This window comes from Lipotes vexillifer, unplaced genomic scaffold (genome assembly GCF_000442215.2).
Source record: "Lipotes vexillifer unplaced genomic scaffold, Lipotes_vexillifer_v1.1 scaffold777, whole genome shotgun sequence".
NCBI classification, from domain to species: domain Eukaryota; kingdom Metazoa; phylum Chordata; class Mammalia; order Artiodactyla; family Lipotidae; genus Lipotes; species Lipotes vexillifer.
The window spans coordinates 182813-202972 of NW_006784423.1; the positions used below are offsets into that span (position 1 = coordinate 182813).

The following is a 20160-nucleotide window of genomic DNA, read 5'->3' on the forward strand; positions in this document are numbered from 1 at the left end:
GACGTGTATGTGTAGACCTGAATCACTCTGCCGCACACATGACAGCAACACAACACTGTCAGTCAGCAGTACTCCAACATAAAATAAAAATTAAATTAAAAAACAAAAAGAAAGAGAAGACAGTTTGCCACCAGGCTCTGCCTCGCGGAAGCTCTGCAAACAGGAGACGGAAGAAAGAGCCTTGGGACGTGGGGGAGGGGCGCACGGAGCTCAATCGCAGGCGCGCAGACAGCCTTCCCTGCTCATCGAGGCACGCTCGACAGCTGAAGCAGCAAAAGCGCTAACACTGTCCGGTGTTAGATGTGTCCTCAGGAAAACTACTTCACCAGAGCCTAACCTACTGGAGTTTTATCGGAGTCCAATCAGCCTAGGGGAAGGGAAATGACGCCCAACTCCAGTGAACTCTACGCTCCTGCCCCACCTCAGGGGCAGAAGACCCGAGGAGCACCTGTGAAGTTCACAGGCCAGGGACACATGCCCCCTGGAAGACTGAGACTTGATCACACGGCCAGAGCACTCCCCTCCACACACCTGCCACCACAGCACTAATGGCCTGTTTGCAGCAGCTCCGGTGCACAGTACGGCATGTCCAGGTAGCAAGAAAGAATGACAAGGCACGCCAAAAGGCAAAACACAGTTTGAAAAGCCAGAGCAAGCAACAGAACCAGACCCAAATATGGTAGGAATGTTGGAATAATCAGCCTGGGAATTTAAAACAACTATGATTAACATGCCAAGAGCTCTAATGGAAAAAGGAGACAACACAAAAGAATAGACGGATAAAATAGGCAGAGAGATGAAATTCTGATAAAGAACCAAAAGGAACACTAGAGATGAAAACCACTGAGAATGGAGAACAGCTTTGCTGGGCTCATTAGTGGAATCTACGGGGCTCCATAAACAACCTCTGAGCTTGATGATACCTTGAACAGAAACTTCAGAAACTAAAAAGCAAAGAGAGGGACTTCCCTGGTGGCGCACTGGCTAAGAATCTGCCTGCCAATGCAGGGGACACGGGCTCGAGCCCTGGTCCAGGAAGATCCCACATGCTGTGGAGCAACTAAGCCCATGTGCCACAGCTACTGAGCTTGTGCTCTAGAGCCCACGAGCCACAACCACTGAGCCCATGTGCCACAACTACAGAAGCTCACGTGCCTAGAGCCCGTGCTCCACAATGAGAGAAGCCACCACAATGAGAAGCACTCACACTGCAACAAAGAGCAGCCCCCGCTCGCCACAACTAGAGAAAGCCCGCGTGCAGCAACAAAGACCCAACGCAGCCACCCCTGCCAAAAAAAAAAAAGCAAAGAGAAAAAAAAAGACTGAAAAATGGAACAGACTATACAAAAATTATGGGACAACTACAAAAGGTGTGACATACGGGTAAGGGGAATACCAGAAGGAAAAGAGAAAAAGAAACAGAAGAAATACTTGAAGCAATAATGACCTGAGAATCTCCCTCAAATTAATGTCAGAAAGAAAAACACAGAACCAGGAAGCTCAGAGAACACCAAGTAGGATAAGTAGCAAAAGAAAAAATAAAACAAAACACTACATCAAAGTGTATCTTAAACTACAGAAAATAAAAGCTAGGGACTTCCCTGGTGATGCAGTGGTTAAGACTGCACTTCCACTGCAGGGGGCACAGGTTCAATTCCCGGTGCGGGAAGTAAGATCCCGCATGTCGTGCAGCTGGAAAAAAGAAAGAAAAGAAAAGCTAATGAAAAGAATCCTAATAGAAGCCAGAGGAAAAAACAGGTCATCTATAGCAGAGCAAAGATAAGAATTACATCGAGGTTCTCTTCAAAAATCACATAAGCACGAAGAGAGCAGAAGGAAATATTTAAAGTGTTGAGGGAAAAAACCCGCCAACTTAGAACTCTATATACTGTAAAATTATCCACCAGAAATGAAGCAGAAATAAAGATTTTCTGAGATCAACAAAAATTGAAAGAATTTGTTACCAGTAGACCTGTCTTGCAAGAAATACTAACAAAAATTCTTTAGAGAGAAGGAAATTATATATCTTGGGAAACTTGGATGTACATAAAGTAAGAGCATTAGGGAAGGAAGGAGTGCAGGTAAAATAAAAACACTTATTTTTCTTATTCTTAATTGGTCCAACAGATTAACAGTTTGTTGAAAATAATAGCAACAATGTATTCAATTATGTATGCATGTGTGTGTCTATATGTGTATGTGTGTATAACATGTACACACGTGTGTGTGCTTATGTTTAGGGGTAATGAATGACAGCAATGATACAAAGGAATAAAACACAGAAGGAAAGAATCAGGAATATTGTGTTCTAATAAGGTACTCAACCACCAAAAAAAGTTAAAGTAGTAGAGTACAACTGACATGCTAAAAAGGATGGAAAGTAGACTCTCGTATGTCCAGTTCAAGCCACAAAAGAAAGGGAAAGAGGAGAACAAAGAACAAGGTCAACAAACAGGAAACTGACAACTTGGGTAAATATTAGCCGAACAGCATCAATAATCACTCTAAGTAACAACAGTCAAAACACACCAATTACAAGAGACTGTAACAGAAGGTCCCTATACACTGCCTACAAGAAACCCACTTTAAATCTAAAGACACATACAGATTAAAAGTGTTCAACAAATGGATAAAGAAAGATATACCATGCTGACAGTAATCACAAGAAGGCTGGAACAGCTTTGAAATCTTAATTTCAGACAAAACAGGCTTCAGAGCAGGGAAAGTTACCAGGGAAAGGAGGGGCATCACATAGTGATGAATGGGTCAATTCTCCAAGAGGGTATAACAACACCTTGGGTACGGTGATCACTTTGTAGATACAACACCAAAGGCACGATCCGTGAAAAATAACTGATAAGCTGGACTCCATTAAAATTAAAAACTCTTGCTCTGTGAAAGGCACTGTCAAGAGAATGAGTAGACAAGCCACAGAGAAATACCTAGGCTAGGAGGTATACCCTAGGAGAAAATACCTGCAAAAGACACATCTGATACAAGACTGTTATCCAAATATACAAAGAATTCTAAAAACTCAGCAATAAGAGAATACATAACCCAATTAAAAAGTGCACAAAGGACCTGGACACCTCACCAAAGAAGATATACAGACGTCAGGCAAACATAAGATGCTCCACATCATACGTCATCAGGGAGACGCAAATTAAAACCACCGTGAGATACCGCTACACACTACGAGAAGGGCCAAAACCCAGAACACAGACAACACTGAATGCCGGCGAGGATGTGAAGCAACAGGAACTCTCATCACCGCTGGTGGGAATGCAGAATAGCGCAGCCACTTTGGAAGACAGCTTGTAGTTGCTTAAAAAAAAAAAAAAAGTATATTCTTACCATACTATCCAATAATCATGCTCCTTGATATTTACCCAAAGGAGATGAAAACTTATATCCACACAGAAACCTGCACATGGATGTGATAGCAACTTTATTCATAATTGCCAAAACTTGGAAGCAACCAACATATCTGTCAGTAGGTGATGGACAGATAAACTGTGGTCTATCCAGGCGATGGGATATTATTCAGGGCTAAAAAGAAAAGGGTTATCAAACCATGAAAAGACAGCGAGGAACCTTAAATACATATGACTAGGTGAACGAAGCCAGTCTGAAAAGGGTACACACTGCATGACTCCAGCTCTATGACATTCTGGAAAAGGGAAAGCTCTGCAGACAGTAAATGGACTGGTGGTTTCCAGGAGTCAGGGGTTGGGGGCAGGGCAAGAGTAGGCACAACACAGAGGAGTTTTAGGGCGAACGACTTTTTGTATCAAATTATTATTCTGTATGATACTACAGTGACGGTTACATGCCGTGATACATCTGTCAAAACCCAGAGAACGTACAACACTGAGATTGACCCTGATGTGAACCTCACACTGTGGGTGATGATGACGTGCACGCGCAGGTCCATCGACTGTGACAAAGGTCCCATCTGGTGGGACACTCTTAGTGGGGAGGCTGTGCATGTGTGGGGCAGGGGTTTACGAGAACTCTCTGTGCTCCATTTTGCTGTGAACCTAAATTCGCTCTAAAAAATAAAGTCTATATATTTAAAAAGCAACATAAGAAACCTTCATGGTGATGAAACTGTTCTGTTACCTTGACTACAGCCATGTCAGTATCGTGGTTGTGGTACTGCAACTAGTTTTAGATTGTGTCACCTTTGGGGGAATGGAAACAAGTGATCGCTCTATTATTTCTTATGAATACAAGTGAATCTACAACTATCTCAAAATAAAAAGCTTAATTTTTAAAAAAGTACTTGCAATTACACAATTGTTAAAACTAAAATGTTAAAAACCCATCAGTAAATGTTGAGCAAACGAATGGGAGAGTGGCAAGAATGCTACTTTTCACTAGAAAGTGGGTGCAGGCTGGCAGTGCACACAGAGTGGCACTGAGTGGCGATCTGAAGACAAGGACAAATTATCTGAAGAAAAATGAGAAGACTCTTCTTGGAAGGAAGATAAAACAAAGTTTCACTCAATTCCGTGAGTCTAGCCTTTTGCGGCTGAAAGCAAGCATTCAGCCAACCTTTCTCAGAAACCATCACATGAACAGCAAAGTCAACAGTGACATTAACAGACCAGATAATTTATATAACTTTGGTGAGACACACAGTTAAGGTCAACTGTGTGTATGTTATGTATGTGCATGCACGTGTGCGCGCACACACGTGCTCACGTACTCACTCATGTGCGCCATGAAGGCAAAATATTTAGGAAACCCTCAGAAAGCCATTTTCCCTAAACCTCAACCATCCCACTACTTAACCACCAGTCGTGCACTTAGCAGTTTAGCCGTGTGCTTCCTGAGCTCCACAGGACCAAGAGTAAGCTACCCGAGCACTAATTTGTTTTTCTCCATTTTTAACCAAATGAAAGCTGTAACAGCATTTATCAATACTAACTGGGAAAGTAACATTTTACAAACCTACTACAACTCATAGCACAATTGGTTATATATGCACGTCATATTTGGATTAAATAACCCTTACATGAGCTGGTAACACCTACCCTTCATTTTATAAGATGCTGGAATAATTTTCCCTCTTTGATTAGGTTATACTAATAATCACTGTTCCATTTAGCTAGTGTGTGTTTACTGGCATAAAGACAAAAAACCAATTTCTGTTACCTTCAGAAGAATATGAAAAACTATAAAATAAATAATGAGGCCGGGGAGGGGGGAGCAGCTGGTTTCAACAATAACCTAACACAGTGAAACTCCTTATTACACAATTCTGAAACTCAAAAGCAATGTTATACCCTGAATCTGACCTACAGCATTGAGAAATAGGATAGTAAAAGGGGAAAGAAGAGAAAGTGGTGAACAAAGCAAGGGTGGCGAGGAAAAGTCCCGAAACAGAACAGGACACGTGGGGAAAGCTGTGAAAGAGTAAGATCAAGAGCAAAAGGGTTGTACTTGCAGATAGACTCCCATTCACCAGTTACCTGTGTTCCAGCATCGAGCTGCCTTAGAGACCAATATATAAACTTTACAAAAGGCTCGTGAAGCTTGGCATTCACAAAAGGCATCCACTGTAGCTGCTCAGTCATCACAGGCAAAAGCTAAAGATAAAATGATGGAAAATACAAACACACACTATTTTTAGATGTCTGAAATCAATTATCACAACTTTCCAAAAATTATCTTTTTCCAAAAGAAAAAAAAGAGTTCTCTAACAAAAAAATCTTCACTTTAAAACCGTATGTAACACAACAAGGAAATATGTATTTGAAACATTACATATCTATCCCCTTGACCCAGCAACAGCACATCTAGGATTTTAAGATTAACCTATAAAAACATACTCTGAATCTTAAATGATTAAATAAACTTATGGTGCATATATAACCATTAAAAATGATAATGGCATCTATATTTATTGCCATGGCATATTCTGAGGTTATAAAAGCAGGTTACAAAAAGTGTAATAAGATTCCACTTACATAAAATATGTCTGCATGAATTTATATTGAAAAAAAGGTAAGAAAAGATGTTTTTAAAAAATATTAACAGTGAGATTTCAGTAACTGGAGTGATATTTACTTTCCTCCTTATATGTGTCTTTCATAAATATCTTAATTCATGTCAACTTATAAAAATAATGCAAATCTTTAAAAAAGGTATTAATGAATGCTGCTTCAACAGTATGTCCTTTTGCTGAAAGATCAAGACCCCACAGTGATACATTCTAGTTCTGTGAAAAATGCCGGTGGTAGTTTGACAGGGATTGCACCGAATCTATAGATTGCTTTGGGGAGTAGAGTCGTTTTCACAGTGTTGACTCTTCCAATCCAAGAACATGGTATATCTCTCCATCTGTTGGTATCGTCTTTAATTTCTTTCATCAGTGTCTTATAGTTCTCTGCATACAGGTCTTTTGTCTCCTTAGGTAGGTTTATCCCTAGGTATTTTATTCTTCTTGTTGCAATGGTAAATGGGAGTGTTTTCTTAATTTCACTTTCAGATTTTTCATCAGTAGTGTATAGGAATGCCAGAGACTTCTGTGCATTAATTTTGTATCCTGCTACTTTACCAAATTCATTGATTAGCTCTAGTAGTTTTCTGGTGGCATCTTTAGGATTCTCTATGTATAGTATCATGTCACCTGCAAACAGTGACAGTTGTACTTCTTTTTTGATTTGGATTCCTTTTATTTCTTTTTCTTCTCTGATTGCTGTGGCTAAAACTTCCAAAACTATGTTGAATAATACTGGTGAGAGTGGACAACCTTGTCTTGTTCCTGATCTTAGAGGAAATGCCTTCAGTTTTTCACCACTGAGGACGATGCTGGCTGTGGGTTTGTCATATATGGCCTTTATTATGTTGAGGAAAGTTCCCCCTATGCCTACTTTCTGCAGGGTTTTTAAATTGAGTTATATGTAGTGAGGTGGATGGACCTAGAGTCTGTCATACAGAGTGAAGTAAGTCTTTTTCTCCTTCAATTTGTTAATATGGTTAATCACATTGATAGATTTGCGTATATTGAAGAATCCTTGCATTCCTGGAATAAACCCCACTTGATCATGGTGTATGATCCTTTTAATGTGCTGTTGGATTCTGTTTGCTAGTATTTTGTTGAGGATTTTTGCATCTATGTTCATCAGTGATATTGGCCTGTAGTTTTCTTTCTTTGTGACATCCTTGTCTGGTTTTGGTATCAAGGTGATGGTGGCCTCGTAGAATGAGTTTGGGAGTGTTCCTCCCTCTGCTATATTTTGGAAGAGTTTGAGAAGGATAGGATATGTATAACTGAGTCACTTTGCTATAAAGCAGAAACTAACACACCATTGTAAAGCAATTATGCTCCAATAAAGATGTAAAAAAAAAGATGGCAAGAAAAGAATGTTTGAAAAAAATAGTAATAATAAAAGCTAGGATATAAAACCATATGTAATTGGACCCCAGATGTGATAAATAAGGTATAAAGATAAACCTCTGAGTCTGGACGGACACATGTGGCCTACGCACTCCTCTGGAAGCCCCCCGGCTTCTGTGCCACCAGCTGCTCCCGCGATACCCAGCTCCCCTCTACGTCTCGGGCCACCACCACTCTCTCCTGCTGGCTGGTCCTCATTCACCTGACCATTAAATACCGGAGTTCCTCGACTCAGCGCTAGCCAGTCGGGACTCACAACCCCCCACAGCCACACGCCCAGCTCAGGCCTCTCCGCAGAGCCCCAGCCCCCGGAGCCACACCTACACCCACACCCACACACGCACTCTGGTGTCTGCAACGCAACTCGTCTAAAACTAACTTACCAACAGTGGAGATCTCAAACCCAGATCTCGTGTCGTATTTCCTACTCGCAGTGAACGCGACCAACATTCATCCCGGTGCAAAGTCAGGAGCCTGGGCGCCAACCCTGAGAGTCCACCTTTTATATGGGATCTATCACTAAGTCTCGTCAATCTTCCCCCCAAACATTCTCTAGATGGCCCATTTCCAGCTCACAGCCACACTGTCCTTCCCCTGAAGCACCTGCGTTTCCTAAGTGTCCTCCAGGCCCATTCTTGCATCTCTTCGACCCTCTTGCCGTGTCACAGAAGACACGACCCTTTCAAAGCATAAACCTGACTCTATTTTCTCCTGAAAGCTCTTCATTAATTTCCTTCTCGTCTTAGTTATTTTCTAGAATGAAATTTCAAGCAAAACTGAAAACTTACAGACACCCGAAATTGAGTACTTTTGTGGATGAACAGAATTTGATAACCACCTACTCTGTTAAGGTCATAATCGCAGGAACATTTTGTATTCTTAATTCCCCCACCCTTAAATTACAGTATTTAAAACTGTTAAGGAAGGAAAGTCTTCCATTGCAGAGAGAAATCTTTCAACTGGGACCACACATAGGCATACAAGATAAAGTACACAGAACTGTGTATAAAGTGCTTCTGTCACAAACAAGGTACATAACACGAGGAAGCACGCAGGAAAATCAGAAGTGTGAGACAGTCAGTCAGTTCACTAGGTTACCAGCATGAAGCTGGGGAGGGGAAGCGAGGGGAGGGGGGAGGAGGTGGAGTGTCCCAGGTCTACGGACCCAGGGGATGCCAGGAGCAGGAGCACCTGGTGCTGGCCCGGTGTCTTTCCCGCCTTTCACGGTGGCGGTGGTGAATTTGCTGGTAATCGTTTTAGTGAGACATAATTCACACACCATACGAGTCACCCACGTGAAGGGTACAATTCAGTGATTTTTAGTATATTCAGCGAGTTGTGAAACCATCCTGAGAATCCGTTCAAGAACATTTCCATCACCCTCCCCCCAAAGAACCCTAAACGTTAGCAGGCATCTCAGCATCCTGTCCTCACAACCACTCAGCTACTTTCTCTACACTGATTTACACGGTTCCAGGATTTTCATATAAATGGAATCACGCAATATGTGGTCTTTTGTGACTTGCTTCTTTCACTTCCAGTATTTTCAAAATTCACTCACGCTGTAGTATGCATGGATACATCATCCCCTTTTACCACCAAATTATATTCCACAATCTACATACACCATTTTATTGAGCCATCTGTCAGCTGATGGGCATCTGGGTTGTCTCCACGTGTTGGCTATCGTGCGTCATGTTGCCATGAACATTCACATACGAATCTATGTGCGCACACGTCTGCGTTTCTCTTGAGTACACACCTCAGAGTGGAACAGCTGACTCGTTTGGTAAATCCACATTTAATCTTCTCAGGAACTGCCAGGCTATTTTCCAAAGTTCCTACTACACCTTTTTACATTTTCACCAGCAGCGCATGAGAGTTCCGATTTCTTCACATCTTGGTCAATGCTTAAGATTATCTGGCTTTTTTATTTTAGCCATCCCAGGGGGTGTGAAGTGACAAAACAAAGTGACTCGGATTTGCATTCCCCAAATTACTAACGTTGCTGAGCATCGTTTGACACGCTTATGGACCATTTGGGTGAGTGTTAGAGAACCGTCTATTCAGATGCACTGAGCATTTTCAATTAGGCTGTCTTTAATTACTAAGTTGTAAGGTCTTTTTGTTTAAATACTCAAGATGGAAGTCCCTTATCAGATCTGATTTGAAAAATATTTTTTCCATTCACTGGGTTGCCTTTGACTCTCACGATAGTATACTTTGAAGCATAAAAGTTTAAAAAAATGTTTGACTCAAACTTCACTTTTTTTTTTCTTCTTTTGCAGTACGCGGGCCTCTCACTGTCGTGGCCTCTCCCGCTGCGGAGCACAGGCTCCGGGCGTGCAGGCTCAGCGGCCATGGCTCAGGGGCCCAGCCGCTCCGCAGCATGTGGGATCCTCCCGGACCGGACCGGGGCACGAACCCGTGTCCCCTGCATCGGCAGGCGGACTCTCAACCACTGCACCACCAGGGAAGCCCCCTCTGCCTCATCTTCAAAGCCACTGAGGATGCGAGGATGCATTGAGTGTCTCACCTACTCTTCTGCCTCTTTTGTCGGGCCTGAAGTGCTTACGTGATTACTGGACCCACCCAGATCATCCTGATTAATCTCTATACTTGAGGGTCAGCTGATTAGTACTTAATTTACTTTTTCCATGTAAATGTGACACATTGACAGGTTCCAGGGCTTAGGTTATGAACATTTCCGGGGCCATTATCCTGCCTCGCACAAAAAGCGTTTAGAAGAAACTTTTTAGGTAAGGATGAAAACCGGAAATAATTTCCTCAAATGAAACCCTGGCCTGTATTTAGTAATTCGTTAAACCAAACAAACAACTTTAGATATCCACTCTTCAGAGTTTTAATGTATTTCTTGTAGAATGCAACCGTCAATCTCTAATGACAATTTATACCGACTGGAAATCCTGAGTATCAATATCCAAATTAATGTCTGTAATTTAATAAAATGGTCATTTCTCTTTGTTAATGAGAAGCCCCTTGAAAATACTATTTAACCCTTCATGACAAAAGGCAAAATAAAATTATTTTAGTGCGATTTGAATCCTAAAATGATGTGTATCAGGAATTGTTCCTATCACTGATTATCTGCCTAACTCTAACACACAATTATTTTGCCATTTTTGGAGTAGGTTTTCAATTTCTGGTCTGCCTTTAAAAAGAAATTCCCATCATGTTACAAAAAATATAAGTATGAATTAATTTGAATTAAGTCTGAAATGAATCTTTTTAGAACTGACTATTGGTATAATCAACTTTCTATCAAAAATACTTTCAACATTTTTTCTCTTGTAAAATGTACCACTTTTTCAATCTTCGTGTCTACTGAGTCATATATTTCAAATTAAAAAACAAACCTTCACACACTTCTCCTGAGTATCATTGCTCTGAGCAGCAGATGTGGGTAGTTGTGCCTTGTCACCATCCATCCCGGATTCCTCACGTTTCAATTTGCTAAGGTGATGATCCGAAATCCAGTCCATGAAGACAGTTAAAAGTTCATAGACTTGTCCATTAAGTGGTACCTATATGCAAAAAAACTAAATCAAGCACTTCTTTCAATTCATAGCCTCCTAAAACTTCAAAGGCAAGTTTTAAATTTGGTAAGTGATTATGGCATAATTTATCTAAAACACTAAAACACATATTGGATGACAAATCTTCTCCAAATGAAAGCAATTCCAAATCAAATATCTCTAATTAATATTAGAAACGTTAAATGCTGGCTGACAGAAGGGGAGAAACCCACCATAACAAGGAAATTGAAAGAACTGCACCTTATAACCAAAAGAGAGAATTTTCATTAAAATTCTTTACCCAAGTTTGATAATGGGGAAGAATAAAATTGGCCTTAACTCAAGATCATGAACCACCATAACTAATAGATTTTAACAAATTTAAAGGTCTCAAAAGCTAAACCATTTCCACCATGAAACTTCAGAATCTTTTTCCCAAAAAAGTTGTTTTCCTTTACACCGTAACATTCTATAAATAGGGTATGGAAAATTTTTCCTGGAAATCCTGTTCTCTGAGAGTCTACCAAAAATGGGAGGAAAATAAGAACAAACTGCCGTAAAAAAATTATAAATTCAACTAAACTGATTCCCGTGTTCCTTCAAATCACTTTTAGTCAACTTAATTCAACATTTATCACACATGTTCCTTAAACAGGAGCTATGCTAGATTTAATTTTAGAGAAATACAAAAGCAAATTAATAAAAAGGCAAAATTAAGCTGACAGCAATCCACAAAAACAGAATCAGATGAATGAAAACAAAGTTATACTATTCTGACCAAGAGTCACTTTTAACCTTCTCAATTTTCTTCAAATAGGAACTTTTGATGAAAACTGCAATCATCTTGACTAACCTGAATATAAATCTCCACTTTTTCCAATTTACTTTATTATTATTTTTTTTAATTAAACAATTTTTTTCACGGGACTTCCCTGGTGGCGCAGTGGTTGGGAATCTGCCTGCCAATGCAGGGGACACGAGTTTGAGCCCTGCTCTGGGAAGATCCCACATGCCACGGAGCAACTAAGCACATGCGCCACAACTACTGAGCCTGTGCTCTGGAGCCCACGAGCCACAACTACTGAGCCTGCGTGCCACAACTACTGAAGCACACGTGCCTAGAGCCTGTGCTCCGCAACAAGAGAAGCCACTGCAGTGAGAAGGCAGCGCTCCACAACGAAGAGTAGCCCCTGCTCGCCGCAACTAGAGAAAGCCCGTGCGCAGCAACAAAGACCCAATGCAGCCAAAAATAAAATAAACGAATTAATTTAAAAAAAAATTTTTTTTTCCACAGCCAGCATCCATGACAGGAAAAAGGAGGGGGGTAGTTAAATACGACCTTTTCCAACCACTAAACCCCTCTGCGCACAGCCGGGGCCTGGTAGAGGTGAGGGCAGGCGGGGCGGCCCCAGGCTGGGGCAGCCCCGTTGGGAGCGCAACGTGGGGCCCAGGAGGTCAGGAGGGGGCCCTGGGCCTGAAGCTCCCGGGAGAGCCATGCGGCCGGTGCTGCCGCCCTTGCTGTGGCCGCCGTGCTCCTCCTGGACGAGACGTGGAGGCCAGGCCAGCAATGCTGTGGGCTTGGCTCCCTCCCCGCCCCACGTCGACAGCACGCCCCGAGCTGACCTCCCACCGCAGGTGCCGGAGGGGACGCAGGCCAGGTCCTCTGTGCTCTCGGCAGCATGGCCCAGAGCCACGGCACCTCCCTGCTGACACCCCGCAGCACCGCCAAGCGGGGGCCCCGAGAGCTCGGCACAATCAGCTCCCCCAGGCCTGGCCCTGTGGACGGATGAGGCCCCCGGCCTCCCGTCGAGGAGGTCCCATGCGTGGACCCCTGCGCAGGGCTGGGAGCGCGGCGGCTCCTGCTTGATCCTCACCGGCCAGTCACAGGCCAGACGGTGCCCGTCCCACGGCAAATCCCGCCTCTGCTGCTGGGGCTCCCACTGCCATCCTTAAACAGGGCCATCCGCCCAGTTCACTTTATGAAAAACTACAGCATTTATCAAAACCACTGAAGCCCAGTGAGGTATCACTACCCACCCACTGGAAAGGTCAAAATGAAAAAGACTGAAAACACCAAATGTTTTTTGTTGCCATAAAACTTGACAGCAAACTTTTTAGCAAAGTTGTCTACACAGTGCTAGCAGGAGTATGAATGGTACAACCACTTTGGAAAACTGGTAGTTGCCCCAAAAGTTAAATATACCTCTACCTTATGACCCAGAAATTCCAGTCTTGGCTATATTTCCAAGAGGAATGAAAACACATGTCCCCAAGAAGCCTTACACATGAATATTCTTAGCAGCTAAACGTTTTGTTTTGTTTTTGCAAACAAAAGCGTATCTGAAATATTACAGCGATACTCCTCTACAAAATTATCACAGTGAATCCTTTCACACCAAGAAGAATGTTTGCTAAAGGGAAAAAAAAAATAAGGAAGAGAAAAATGTCCCGGCTTTCCAATGGAGAAATCATATCATACCTTATGAGGTTTTGAAACTGGTACTTTTTCCCGTTTTAAACTGTTTGCTTCGTGAGCGGCGTGGGGATATCCTTTCAATCTCTGTATCGTCATGAACTCATACTTCCTCTGTGACAGTACAGATCCGTGAATTAAAAGAAAATTATATTAAAAGTGAGAAAGTCCAAAGGCAGTCATTTTAAATTTCACTTGTGTCTCAAGAGGACAGCAGGTACCTTACCTGTAAATTATCTAAACGAGCTTGAACTCTTTTAGCCTGAACCTCCAACTTCCTGTTTTCTTCACTTACTTCATTTAACTAAAGTAGGAAAACATCAGATATTTCAATACAAACCTCAAGCCGATTTCCTACTGAAGCTTTCCCAGTGTACTGTCTTATCTAGTCTGTGTTACCAAGCAACATAACATAACAGACTGAGGGAGCGTCCATGATTGAAGATCACAGCTAAAACCACCATTTGGTCCTAAAACATTAAGAGTTTCTAAGAAAGTTTACTTCATTCTATGAAAAATGTGCAAGTCTCCTAACATCTTACATGTATACATTCTAATAGGAAACGTCTTTTAGTTGAACTTTTTATTGAAGTATGTATGTACAGAGAAGTGTACAAATCGTTAAATATCACAACGAATTACTGCGATTGGAGCAAATGTATCTGTTAATTTAGGAAAACCGACATCTTTACCATATTGAGTCTTCTCATCCCTGAACATAACATAGCCTTCAACTTATTTCGGTCCTCTTTAGTTGCTTTTAATAGCATTTTGCACTCCTCAGTATGCATGTTTTACACATGTATAATCTTTCCTTAGATTTATTCCTGGATATCCAATGCTTTTTGATGCTACTACCAATAGTATCTTTCAATAAACATTCACTACTTGATTACGGTTGATATACAGAAATACACTTGATATTTTATATACTGAACTTATATCCAAAGATTCTCCTAAATTTGTTTAATTCTAATAACTTGTCTGTATGCTCACTTGGATACTTACTGCATCTGTGCATAATCATGTCATCGGAGGATAATTCTTATTTCTTCCTTCCCGACCCTGACTTTCCTCTCCTCACTGCACTAACCAGGACTGCAGCACAAAGTTCAACAAAACAGTAACAGTGAGCACCTTTATCTTGTTCTGATCTCAAGGGAAAAGATTTCAATAACTTACATTAAGTGTGATTCAGAAGTTGGTTTTTTTTTTTTTTCTGGTAGGTACTCTATGAGAATTAAGTTCTATTACTAGTTATTATCTTTGAGTTGGTGCTGAATTTTAAAACAAGGAATTATATGATTTTTCTCCTTTTATCAGATGATGTGTTAATTTTCAAATGATAAATGACCCTGTATTCCTGGACCAAGTCCACTGAGTTGTATTACACTTTTTGTGTACCTCTGGATTCAATTTGCTGATATTAAAAATTTCTGCATCTGTACTCATGGGAGACTGGCTTGCATTTTTTTTTTCTTGTGATGTTCTTGACAGGTTTAGTTTCAAGGTTATGCTGGCCTCATACAACAAGAAAGGGAGCATTTCTCTTTTTCTGTTTATGTAAATAAGGTACATGATAGTTCCTTCTTAAAAGTTAGCCATTTGTCTTACTGCTCCTTCTTTGAAGGTAAAGTGTCTTATTTCTCTCTGATTTTATCTTTATCTAAAGTCTTCGCGTCTTAAAATAGCGTGCCTATATGGTTTTCCTGCTTAGGGTTAACAGAATTTCTTAGAATCTACAGGTTGGCATCTTTCACCAGCTTTGGATGTCACCTCTTCACATATTACATTTCTGCCTTATTAACTACTTTTGGAACTCCCGTGTTAAACTTCATTATGTCCCACACGCCTCTCTTGTGAACTTTTCAACCTTTCCCCACTCCTATCAATAGGTTCAAACTCGTAATAATGCACACTTCCCGTCACCACACACTCATCAAAGACACGCAAGATTATCAAGGATTATATCCACCTAAGAGACAGGTATGGGCAACAATGCACCTACACTAGCAGTTAAAGAAACCCTTCTCAAAAAAGAGTGCTCGCCTAAGACTGTGATGGGAAAAAGCAGTCTCTCCGGGATAAGGAGGCTCCCAGACAACAGTGAGTCAAGGTCACACGCTAATTGTGGGACGTTAGACCTGATTCAGAGAAGCCAGATCATCAGGTGAAGTGAGAAATGGGGGACCTGGTTATCACTGCCAAGGGGAAAGGTCGTAACAAGTAGTGAAGAACACACAGCTAGCCAAGGGATTCCAGGAGCCCAGCTCTCTCAGAGTACGAACTCACCAACATGTTGGAACCCACGAAGCTCCCCAGCCCAAGGCCTTAGCCACTAGAGTGACGAGTTTCACCCGCTTCTGCTCGTCTGCGCCTCCCTCCCACGAACACCCACACTCACCCTCCTCTCCCTCGTCCACAGCGCCCGTCACTTTCACATCTTTCAGACAAAAGGTGGCAAAGGGAAGTGCAAGAAAAAAGTACAACTCCTAAGGATTTGGTGCTACTTGAGTATTATTAAGCACGGAGCTAAACCACGGCACTCACATACGTAAGGGCAGCGCACTGTGACACAGTGGGCATGAGCTCACACTCCCCAGCACAGGATCAACACATCACAGACACTCCAAAGAGTGGTGTGTGACAGCAGGTGCAAGAACAGCACAAAGCTACAAACCAGCGCCTAAAGTACCCAGGTTGGCAGGTTTTCTTTTGCTTGTTTTTAATCTAGTCATTGCTCTTAACAGTTTAAAAAATTTCAAGTTGTCAAACATCTCAGCTGGTTGTCAGAACAGATGATGAGAAACCAAGGGCTTAAGAATACTTTATTTATATTTGCAAGTATTTTATAATAAAGGTAACAAATACAGATAATCAAGGTTTTCTCTAGCCAGAATATGTTCTAAGATTTTGACTTACAACCTGTTAATCTATATAGTTCTAAGAATGTCTTAGAAGCTAATATAGATAAAATAGGTCTTACCTGTTTTTTTAAGCTATCATTCAATTCTTTCAATGCAGCAAAAGAGAACCTTAGCCTCCTGCTTTCTTTCTTTCTTTCCTTAAGAACTTCAGTTAAGTGCTCAACTTCTGCATCATGTTGCTAGGAGGGAAAAAATACAGATTCTATGTCACTAATGCCACTGAACATAAATTAATTAAAAGTAAATCGCCTTGAATCACATGGACTTTAATCAGTGTATTTAAGCATAACGACTAATAATGCAAATGACTTATAAAAACTGTATAATCAACCAAACTAATAACAAAGCATTAAAAGCATATGTTAAATACCTATTAAAACATATTACACAAATTAATTAGCAATAAGGCTACTTTCTGCTTCTGCTCAGAAAAATCCACAACGGAAACACACCGAAATAATTTCTATTTGACATCATGGAATGATAAAACAATGAAGGATTTCTGATCCTTTTCAGAGACTAGTTAATTATTCATAGCTTTGTGAATTAAAATTTAAGGTTTAAATTACCCTTGTGGAGTAGAGGTAATATTCCACAGACAGAACAAACTAACTTCTTGTTCTCATAAATTAGCTAAAATTGTACATCTCAAAAAACTTAAATACATAATAAAATTTCCTGAGCCCCAAACTATTCGACTTTCCTTAACCAGTTTTATAAATGATTAAAATCAATTTCCCCTCTAATTCCATTTAAATGAGAGCACTTTTAGATTTAAATTGTGAATACTTATATAGTTTCTTTCACCTTTTACTCTCAAATTTATGCGTAATGTATTAAAACAAGCAAGTTTCCACAGGAAGTCAAGAAACTGAGTTAATTTCCTTCTTTCAAGTAATCATCTAGTTTCCATTAAAATAAAGCAGTTAGCTTTATACTTATTACAAGTAGCATACAGACAAATCCAAAGAGAAAAACATCAAGGCTAAAACTGGGATGGAGAGCGCTGAGAATCCAAGCATTCATTCTTCTGGCCTGTTTAAAAATCCAAGCTTGTGAAAAAAATTAGCTTTATGCAACTTTATTATTACGTTAAATGACTCCTTAAATAACTTAGGATATGGTCACATATACTATACGTATTTTAAAAATTAGATTAACATTCTCACTGTACAAATCTTCCACCTCCAGAAGAGATTAAAAATGTATGACATGGGGCTTCCCTGGTGGCGCAGTGGTTGGGAGTCCGCCTGCCGATGCGGCGGACGCGGGTTCGTGCCCCGGTCCGGGAGGATCCCACATGCCGCGGAGCGGCTGGGCCTGTGGGCCATGGCTGCTGGGCCTGCGTGTCCGGAGCCTGTGCTCTGCGGCGGGAGAGGCCACAGCAGTGAGGGGCCTGCGTACCGCAAAAAAAAAAAAAAAAAAAAAAAATGTATGACATGGGTTCCATTTCCAGAGGGATAAGCCCACTGCACTCTGCCTCTCTTACCAATTACAACTAATTACAACTAAAAACCATACACAAAACACAAAAAGCAACTACCTAAGGAATGTCAAAGGGAAACAAAGGCAGGGAATAGGAGAAAGGAGGGAAAACCTGGAGGAGAAACCATCAAGGGGCTGAAGTTTCCCGGGTTTCGTTTTCCCTTGCAGTCTTGCCCCAGGGCAGGCCCCAGACACAGCTAATTGGAGAGAAACTGCTTTTCAGGGCTGGGAAACCAGGAAGAGGGGGACCCCAGGAGCCAAGGAATGTGCTCAAATCTGGATCAGCCCTGAGCCGGCGAAAGCAGCAGAGCAAAGGGGCAGAGACAGGAGTTCAGTTTAAAAACAGCCCCCCTGCGCGTAGGCACCTTAAAGACCCAGAGCATCACAGCAAAGGCTGAGAACCCCCAGCGGTGCCTGCATGACAGGCTCCAGAGCAACAGCACAGGCTCTGGAAACAGAACGAGGGGGGCACAGCCCACACGGTGAGAAAACACTCAGCCTCAACCCACTGGGCTCACTGCTTAAGAAATGAATACATACAACCAACATTCTCCAGAGTGTTATGAAAGGATCCAGAATCTATACAAAATTAATAATATCCAAAAGGTCCCGAAGACAATCCCAAACTCACTGCACATACAAAGAACCAGAAAAATGTGATTAGGTTTCAAGAAAAATGCCAACCCTTAGGTGATCTACGGTGGGATTTTTAACTGAATTCCAAATGCCAGTGAATGCAAATGGAAAGACAGAAATTCTCACGAGAAAAATTGAAAATAATCGGGACATTTAGAACTTTAAAATGCCAGAAATAAAACAATTCTCTAGACGAGATCAAGTGCAACATGGAAATGAAAGAAGAAACCGTGATCCCGTGTTCAAATCTGAAGGACGCACAAGGAAAGGACTGGAGAGAGGAACAGACTCAGAAACCTGCGGGGTGACAGCAAAGTGGGAGGTGGGGGAGGGTGCTTGCTGGGGGTGCGGGGAGGTGGGGGGGGGGACGGACAGCTGCGAGGAGCACGTGGGAACCCTGGGGGCCGGGACTACTCTTCTTGATCACGGCGCCCATCGCGAGACTGCATGCGCTTTCCAAACAAATAGTAAATTCTCCTCTATATAAGCTGCACGTATAGTAACCCATCTCTCGATAGGAAACAAAGAACAATACCGTACCACCTACCTGACAGTCTCGATAAAAATATTTAATCTGAATATAAACATTATGAAACAATCAGGCAAATACAGAATAAGACACACTCTTTAAGACCACAGGCCAAAAATCTTCAAAGAAAAGCCTCAGAAAAAGCAAAATGGTGACGTGGATTGCTCTAGATCCAGAGAAACCAATGAGATTTGCCTGCATTTCGTCTAGTTCCTTGATCAGAGAACAAAACAAAGAGCAATAAAAGACAATCTGGGGACCCACTGGGAAAGTGAGTGTGGACTGTGTATGTATTTTAAGTTAAATTATGTAATTAGCATATGCATTTCCTGTTCAACAATGGTGTGGAGAACACCCTCATTCTGAGGCAATTCACAGCACGGAAGAAGAACTTAGGGTGCTGGGCCCTGATTTTTGCAACCCACCTGCAACTGGTCCAGGAGAAAATGTGAGGGCGGGAAGGCTGAGCAAACGTGCAAATGCGAACGAGCAGGGAGCCCAAAGCAGAGAACGGCCCTGCAGGCTAAAGTCAGCGCCATGCGCTCACCTCCTTCAAGACCTGGAACCTTGTAAGAACCTCTTCTTTGACACCTTTAATTTTATTCAAGGCACTTTCATGTCTGAAAAGCAGCTCTTCTCTCTCAGCCAGAAAACGTTCTCGCTTTTGAAGCTCTTCAGCAAATTCCTGTTGTGCTGCAGTTTCACACTGTATAGAAAGAGCAGAGTTTAGTGTTTTTCAGAAGCACACGCACCAGCAGTACAAGTGAGAGTCTCATTCATTGAGATGGCAGCTCAATCGAACGCTGTTTCGGACGCATCGGAACCAAGTGAGCGCAGATGCAGCAACAGCCATCGAGAGAATCTGGGGTGCAAGCAAGGTGAGCACCGTGGAACTCCCCACGCCCGCCGGGATGCCCTCCACGCCTGCCCTTCCCATCGCCTGGGATGCCCTCCAGCCACCTTCCCTGCCCCGACGCCAGCTGAGCTCCCCTGGAAAAGAAAGCCTCACACCTGAAGAGGCGCTGCCGTGCGGCCCAGAAATCCTCCCCCACCTCCCCGCATTCCCCACGGGCCTATGCAAACCTTCTCCACCCTCCACCCTGAATCCATCACCTCCTCCAGCCTCTGTGCAGGCAGCCTGGTCTCTGCCTTCACGGGGGGGGGGG

General features: G+C 42.1%; 1 protein-coding gene across 1 annotated transcript in view; it reads right to left on the reverse strand.

Annotated features, from left to right (window-relative positions):
- The window catches only part of CCDC138 (coiled-coil domain containing 138), a 49392-nt gene that overhangs the window by 21508 nt on the left and 7724 nt on the right, over nucleotides 1-20160 (reverse strand). The window contains 6 exon segments of the mRNA XM_007456837.1: nucleotides 5478-5594; nucleotides 10786-10953; nucleotides 13424-13531; nucleotides 13644-13721; nucleotides 16404-16523; nucleotides 19542-19700. Of these exon segments, the coding sequence (XP_007456899.1) occupies nucleotides 5478-5594; nucleotides 10786-10953; nucleotides 13424-13531; nucleotides 13644-13721; nucleotides 16404-16523; nucleotides 19542-19700 (750 nt within the window).